At 39.6% G+C, this 8,283-nt stretch overlaps 2 protein-coding genes across 2 annotated transcripts in view; both read right to left on the reverse strand.

Annotated features, from left to right (window-relative positions):
* The window catches only part of LOC136278067 (uncharacterized), a 6,318-nt gene extending 4,815 nt beyond the window's left edge, over positions 1 to 1,503 (reverse strand). The window contains exon 1 of the mRNA XM_066161268.1: positions 1 to 1,503. This exon is cut by the window's left edge and continues 4,815 nt beyond it. Coding sequence (XP_066017365.1) covers positions 1 to 1,503 — 1,503 coding nt within the window.
* Positions 1,504 to 2,874: 1,371 nt separating this feature from the next.
* LOC136278096 (adenosine receptor A3-like) lies at positions 2,875 to 4,990 on the reverse strand. Its single transcript, XM_066161356.1, has one exon. The coding sequence runs from the start codon at positions 4,754 to 4,756 to the stop codon at positions 3,833 to 3,835; it is 924 nt and encodes a 307-aa protein (XP_066017453.1). The 5' UTR covers positions 4,757 to 4,990; the 3' UTR covers positions 2,875 to 3,832.
* Between the last annotated feature and the right edge of the window lie 3,293 nt (positions 4,991 to 8,283).

Here is an 8,283-nt window from a genome sequence, read left to right on the forward strand (position 1 = left end):
CTTGAAGGGTAGTTTTGTGCTTACTTCCTGTAGTAACCTTGTTGAATTTAGATCTTCCATGTACTTCATGGACTGCATGGCTCCTTCACAACGGACAAGAAAATCAGAGAGATCTTGAAGACCGGAGCTATCTCCTTCGACGATCTGCGGCCAATTTCGCAATTTAGCCTTATAAGCTTCCGCTACTCGAAATGGGTTGCCGAAGCGCTGAGCCAAGAGCTTACGAGCTTCTTCATAACCTTGGTCAGAATCCCAGGTCAAGAAACCTTTTACGACTTCGTGGGCTTTGCCGGAAGTATACTTACTCAAAAAATACAGTTTATCCTTTTCTGAGTCAACTTTCTTCTCTATCATGGCATCGAAGGCAGCTATGAATGTCGGGTAATCGAAATAACTTCCTTTAAAGACAGGCGGTTCTTGAGAAGGAAGCGTACTGGCTCTTTGCTGGTTGACAATTAGAGCGCTTAATTCCGCTTGTTTCGCTTGGAGACTGACTATTTGTTTAAGAGTCGCTTCTTGATGTGTTGTTGGCTCGTCTCGCTCTGGAGCGAAATTGTTTACTCGACTAGCGGCTGGTCTTATTGGCGGCGTCAACGGCGCGAAAGGAAGTGCTTCCGGTCTCAACAATGAAGGTTCATGTTTTATGACAGTTTTTCCGACATCGAATTTAGCTTCGCGGAAATTTCGTTCGAATCTCTCATCAGATTTCATATCTTCGCGAACTATGCCATTTTTCACTTCTTCGTTCATAACCAATTTGATAGCTTCTTCTTCAGCATCTGCTAAGGCGATCTCCCTTTCCAGCTGAATTCTTCTTAAATTGGTTTCCTGATCCAGGTACTTCATTTCGACCTTTAGCTTCGCTGCTCTGGTCGCCGCCTCTACTCTCTTTGACATGACCGACGACCTAGAAGATCTTGAAGAACCTGAAACCCTTGATCTTCCAGAACGGCTTGATTCAGTTTCTTGCCTATTAGATTCGAATTTTTCATGCTCTCGTTGTTCGACTGAACGAAGGATTTCGGATAGTCGCACTCGACATTCGATAAACTCCCGATCGCACAAATCGAAATATCGGTAAGCGGCACCTTTAGCGCTTTCATCATCAAGTAACTCATCATACGATCGGTATGCCTGGTTAAGTTCCTCTTTAATTACATCCAGGATTTGTCTTTCCTTTTCTAATTCTTCGGTACCCGGGTGGGAGTCGAGCAATGAGTAAATTCTTCCAACATGTTTACGCAATTTGTTTTCCACTTCTTGTTTCTTTAAAGCGCGAATTTCCAATTGATAGGCTCTGCCTTTGTCAGTCAAAGTCCGCTCGTGCGGTTCTCTCAAATTTGGAGGATCGTGTTTCCTGCCACGAGGACTATTGGCTTCGTCTAAACTAAGATCTCTTAAATCGCATTGTTCATTCGGAATTTCAACTTCTGCTTGTTCCTTCTCCAATGAGAGGATCTTTCGAACTGTAGCTCGAGGCGATCGACTACCACTATCGCTCATCCTCAACGAATTTTAATTCCAGCCAAAGGCGTCAATTGGTGATATTTTACTGTTGCGGCAAACGAACATCAAGGCTCGATGAAATACCAAGAAAATCGTGACCGGAGAAAAATGCCAACCAAATCCAGGGGATATATTACAGGGACATAACTTTAATCAATCTCGTAAACTGTAAACGAATTAAAAAAGGGACTTATATAATAGATTGTATTCAATTAAACACGTGGCGACTTAACAGCGTAAATGAATCTAACATAATAAAAGAACTAACAAATGAACCAAATGCTACGGCAAACACAAAATATATATACAAATAAGGACGAAAGAGCTTGCTCGAAACGAGATAAACAACAAAAAGCGAAAACAACTTACATATCAGTCCCTATACGCCGGTGGCTTGAAATCACACTTTATAAATTAACTTTGTATGCACTCCGAACATGAACAGGCGATTAATGAAAGCGGGAGAGAAAAACTATTTAAAGGAATCAAATGGCACAAAGGCCAACTGTAACGCAAATGTCACGCAAGTTCGAAAGTCACGCATTTACAAACCTAGTGACGTGTACAGCTCCTTGTTAATATGAATCATGACCATAGTTGCACACTGCACGCTTACCGTTTCTTTTATAACACTGAGACTTTCAACATCTTTCGTTTCGTGTGGAAAAAAAGGAAAACAAACTGACGTCAGCGTGCAGCCCACAGGCAAATCGATCAAGTGTATTAACCAATCAGAGCGCGCCCTTTTATAAAGCTATGTCATCCGTCAATATCGTTCAGCGCACCAAATGGTAGTCTAAATGGACAAATATCTTAAAAACAACACTGAGCGAAGTCAGCAGCCCGTCCATCAAAATTAGTATAAATACAAGAAACATGAGGATGAGGATGCAATTATTCTTTTAAGTTATATGGCAGTTATATTTCTTATGACCGCAATAAATGAAAAGTGCATTTATTGTAAAGGATCCTGTTTCTACCAGCTGAGGGATGAATCATTTTGCAATTTGACATTCAAATCTGGTGAAAACATCGGCCACATTTCAGTATCAGTTTTTGTTATAATTTATTCCTTCTGTAATTCTCTATATCTAAAGGTTACCCTGACGTAAAGGTATTTCATGTATTGACCGTAAAGTAAATACATGCATTTACGATCAAGAAAGGACAAAACGCGAACAAAGAACTTTTTCTCTTTTAGGCCATTAATTTGAAACTTTCAGCATGGCTTTTTCTTTATGAAAGATGTTATCATGTGATACAAGCTCGATTTGCCTAGACATGTGTCAATCATTTCTTGTTCAAGCTGCGTGCAGCTTCTAATTGATGAGACGAACAGATCGGTGGTGAATATAATGGGCATCAATAATGGATCGCCGTTCCTTTTTCTCCTAGAAACATCTTACGATGAAGAAGGGAAGTTAGGAAAGTTTCAGCAAAGAAAAATGGAAAAAATCGCTGATGAAGTGTCATTATTTGTTAAATTTATTCTTCTATTGAGTTTACATAAACGTTCGCTAAACATTATTTTTATGTCACATGCTTCAAGTTTGAATATTTTTGTCAAACGGAAGAAATCCTCCAGATCGTCACAAGCGAAAGAGAAAAAAAGAGACATGTCAAACAAAAATATCTATAATAAACAGCCTAGTTTTCATTTACTATACATTTAAAAGGGTCCGAGGGAGTGCACGTAGGCTTTTTTTGTATACATAATTTATAGGTCATGGAATGTTCTTCCTTTACTGCCAAATTGCTTCAGCGCTATCGAGCTATATTTATATGTGAATAAGGTTTGAACTGCCTGGTATCAATGTACTCTAACACGTTTCCAGTTGGATGTAGGTGAGTTTTCAATTGTTCTGAGAGGAAAGACGAAATATGATTAGAGTGTCATGTCGTAGACCACAACTGGTTCTCCTTTCCCAAACTCGTTGGCTTTGCAGCTTTGCTCAGTAGCCGGTGAACAAAAGAGTTCAGCGGTGTTCAGTATATTTATACCTGTTTGAACTAGAAAACAGGTTGGTGTAGGTTCTGTTTTAGCTGTTTTGGTCCCGCCGATTGTAGGAGAGCCTGTGGCTCAGTCGCACCCTATGGTGGCAGCAAATATTCCTTCACACAACATCAAAATGATTATTTAGGAAGATTTTGTCACCCAACGTATAGAGCCACTCTTTGTAGACCAGGGGAATAACAACTGCCACCTTGATACAGAGATCCTCTCTTGATCACGTGGCAATTCTGTAGTCAGAATAAAACTTGTATTTAGGTCCAGCCGTTTTTTTCTTTCCACAGAGTTTTATATTGTTTTTTACTACACAAAGGTTCAATTTAGCTCACAGCAACAGTTTAACTGTCTAATTATGTCCTTTACTGCCTGTTTCACCTCCCTGATTTTCCAGCAGTAAAGAATAGGGTTTAGAGATGAGTTTAAGAATAGTAAACAAAGGAAAAAGTAAATTATATTAAGGTCCCAAAACTCTTCAAAATGGAATGAAATTAAAACAATACAAAGAGGAGAGTAACAAGCAAATAATCCAAGCTGTACCCATGCTATGAAAGAAACCGTTTTCTTGTATCGCGCTACATTCAATGCAGACGGTACAACGCCATTGGGAGGAAGTTGTTGTCGTTGGTGAACGTGGCCTTGTACATGAAACAGTTGGTGACGGAGACGGAAATGGACATTAGCGTAAGAGATGGCCGAAATAAGAAGGGAAATAAGTATCACAACAGCATATACAAAAAGGTTAATTCCTGAAATGGAGGCACACCCAACCGAAGCACCAATTAGGAACCAAAAGGAGATAATAAGCGCTCGCACCCGCCTTAATGTAACAACGTATCTATACCTCAGACCCAACGACAACGCAAGAAGTCTGTCCACACTTATTGCAGTTGAGGTCAAGAGGGAGACACCACAAAGAACTATAGATGAGATCCCCTCTATTAAATCAACATAAAAATATTCATTAAAGTTTAAGCTGGCAAGAAGCATCACTGTAAACAGCGGTTGTGTTACCAATCCAACACAAAGATCGGTGACCGCCAGACATCGAAACAAAAGTTTCGTTGGAGGACGAATCGAAGTCACTTTGTTAAGAGCAAGTAGGATGAGAATATTGCCAAGTGTCGCGGTGATGGAGAAAAAAGTGTTCAAGGCTGCAAATGCTGCAGACATCCCCACAAGTGACGCCGGATACCTGACTTCAAATGAGGAGTTTGTATGTTCATCAGTGGTGTTAAGCATTTTTCTCAAAGCCGGCAACAGAGAGTTTGTTCTCAGAAAGGCAAATGTTTGCTACTGTAAACTGTTCCTGTTTGACTGATTTTGATGGTGTACTGTGATCACTCGGGTGAGAGTAGTTCTGAGAAGGACTGTTGTTGGTTATAGTGGCTCAGTGATGTTTCGAGAACTGCACGTAGCGGAAAGTGAAGAGTTTTCGTCAGTCGATGTCTACAAAACTAGTTTTGTGTAAACTGATTGGTCAGTTTTGCTTTGGTGTTATTAGCTGTGAGACTTCAAAATGTTTAATCGTGTTGACCGGTTCCTTTGTTGTGTAAATATGTCGTGAGTAGGTCGATTTGTAAGGCGCAGGTGGGTGACGTTATGGGCTAAGCACAATTACTTACGACCATACAAATTATCTTGAATTCCCTTAAAGCCTTGAATAGTTTGGTTTTGGCCTGCTCTGATGATGATGAAAATTCTCTTTCACTTTGTGATACGGGCAGTCATATATCTTATGTCCAAAATAAATGGCCATGGAGCATTCATTTTAAAAGATCCTGTTTCTACCAGCTGAGGAATGAAGTATTTTGCAATTAATTGGTTCCTTTGTTGTGTAAATATGTCGTGGGTAAATATGTTCCAATTTGACTTTCAAATACAGTAAAAACACCCGTTTTATTTATCAGTTTTGTTAAATTTGTTCCTATTCTAATTTTCTTCAGAATCTCTCAAATTCTCTCCTACAATCCTAGTAACATCTTGAAATGATCAAGGCAAGTTATTAATGCTTCAGCAAGAAATGGTTGAATTAAAGTTTGAGGCTGTGGTTTACTGCCACTCTGTAGTGACGGAAAATATTCCTTTAACATCAAAATGATCAATTGGGAGGATGTTGTCGCCCAACTGTAAGCCATTCTTTGTAGACTAGTGGAATAACAACCGCCACCTTGATAGAGAGATTCTTTCTCGTGGCGTTTCAATGGCCTGAATATAAAACTTGTACACTAAAAAGTCATGAGTTTAGCTGTCCATCCCACAGAGTTTTGCATTTTTTTGTACAACACCTGGGTTTAGTGTGGCTCACAACGGCAGTTTACTGTCTAATTGTGTCCTTTATAGCTTGTTTCGCCTCCCTGATTTTCCAGCAGTAAAGAAAGGGGTTGAGAGATTAGTTTAAGTAAATTGACGTCACGAAAACTTGGATTTGTGAAAAAGAATCCAGTATGATAGTAAGATAGAAGACAAATATTCCGAGCTGTACTCATGCAATGGCGGAAACTGTGTTATTGTAACGTGCTATATTCAATTCAGTTGGCACGACGCCTCTACGAGCCGAATGTTCTTGGAAAATATTGCCTCGTAAAAGCCGCATTTAGTGGCGGAGACGAACTTTGACCTTGCTGTAAGAATAGGCCGAAACGAACAGAAGAACTATGAATAAAAAAAACAGCTGAAATAGGGCTAAAAAGGGTGATAATGATAGAGTGAAAAATGGTTAGAAAGACCGATTAAAACCAGAAGCATGTTATGACTACTCAGATCCGCCTTGATGTAACAACCTGTCTGTATCTCAGACCCAACAACAGCGCAAGAAGTCTGTCCACACTTATTGCAGTTGATGTAATTGAGGGCTCCACATGAAGCAATAGTTGAGAGAAAAAATTTTTTAAGAGGAATATTCCGTAATTTCCGTCCATTTACCCGCGCGGCAGATTACCCGCATCGGTCAATTTTTGTAATAACGAGAAGAAAATTTCAACAGATTACCCGCACTGGCAGATAACCCGCACCCAAAAACAAAAGAAAATCGTCGACTCATACAAATTTTCCTAATTCTTTTTTTGTTGACATGATATCCTTTTACGTGCAATTAATAAATTTTCACACTTTTTGTCTTCGCTGTTTCATTGAGAATGATACCACTTATAAAAATATGTTCTCAAAAAAAAATCGATATCTCGAAATCTACGAGTCGAAGAAATCGCTTGAAAGGGGAAAATACTCTTTAACTCAAGGCAGTGCTAGCTAAGAAAATTACATTGATGCGTCGAAAATTCTGTCGCGCCATCAATTAAGCAGCCCACGAATTGAACGTGTCATAATATGTCAGCATCATTTTCGTGTGAACTGCTTTGAAGCCAACTTTTTCACTATTAAATTCTTTTATTTTCATGTTCACTTCCCGTTTAAGTGAGAATTGTTTTTTGAAATTGAAAGGCTGGAAAGTAAGAGTACAAACAGGATAAAAGCTTTGTTATCGAGTTTTGTATGTTTTCGATTTGCATTGGCTTTCATCGAGAGCATTAAAGTCTCTTATTATAACGAACAATCTGCTGAAATAAATGAATTAATTCACAGGTTTTTTGAAGAGTATCTTTGGTGGATCTTATCATCTCTGTTTTTTTCCTGCTTATAGTTTTAAAACTATACCGGAAGCTTTAAAAATTATCGTATTACTCGCACCTTCCTAGAACCCGCACCAACAACTGTTTGTGGAATAATTAACAGATTACCCGCAGGTAATTGGCCGGAAATAACGGTAATAACGGATTATCTCGCCTAGGTGCTCTATTCCTTCGCCAATGAGCTTCAATGAGCTTCACTGTAAACAGACGCTAGCATGTCTTCTGTTTACCACCTTTTTGTGTTTCGGTTTCACCTTGAAGCCACTTTTCCGGGCACAGCCGCCTAGTAAGGGCCTGTTTACATGGAGGTGGGGGATGGTCGAAGAATAAAATGCGTTTACATGCAATCTTACAACCCCGGGGTGCTGGAGTGAGGTTTCTTGAGGTTGTTGTTGCGCTTGCAGTTATGGAGTTTGAGCAGAGGCGTCCCAAGCTTACATCTCGAAAAAGACGAAAGATTAATTCTCGGACACATATGTATTTATTCATGAAAGCGTCACGCGTTGTGTTACGCGGTGTTTGGTTTCGCGAGGAACCGTTGACTTAATGCGTTATACGGAATAGTTTGGGAAACCAAATATGGTCGATTTACAACACTAAATATTCCGTAGTGTGAACACTTTACACTCGTTGTGCGTCCGTTGCGGTTTCTGGTGATTTCTGCCATGAGACGGCTAGGAAATGTAGAAAGTTTTAAAACATACATGTTTCGCTTTTGAACTTTTTGCCATGAACACACCCCGACTAGGCAGGTTACCCCACCTTGACACGTTTACATGGCAAATTGTCACCCCGGCTGACAGGGTTGGTCTACGAAATGTTCAGAGAGTAAGGCATGTAGCATAATACTTATCCACTATATGAATTTAAGTATGTTCAGAAATGGCTTCTCCACGTACGTTCATCGGCTTAGCAAAGCAATACACAGTGAAACCGAGGTAAACAGTTGACGTTTTCTGTTGGCATCAAGCCTCTGTCTAAAGGGGAAAACTGAGATGACAGGTTATAAAAAAATGGCTAATCATGTTTTAACAATGTTGTAATCAGTTTGTTTTCAGTTTTTTTTCTAAAGCAACATCGCAGTCCCTTATGAACAGTCTTGATTTGAACTTTCCGTGCGTGTAGTAAATCGAAAACGAG

The sequence above is a fragment of the Pocillopora verrucosa genome, chromosome 14 (genome assembly GCF_036669915.1).
Source record: "Pocillopora verrucosa isolate sample1 chromosome 14, ASM3666991v2, whole genome shotgun sequence".
Lineage (NCBI taxonomy): Eukaryota > Metazoa > Cnidaria > Anthozoa > Scleractinia > Pocilloporidae > Pocillopora > Pocillopora verrucosa.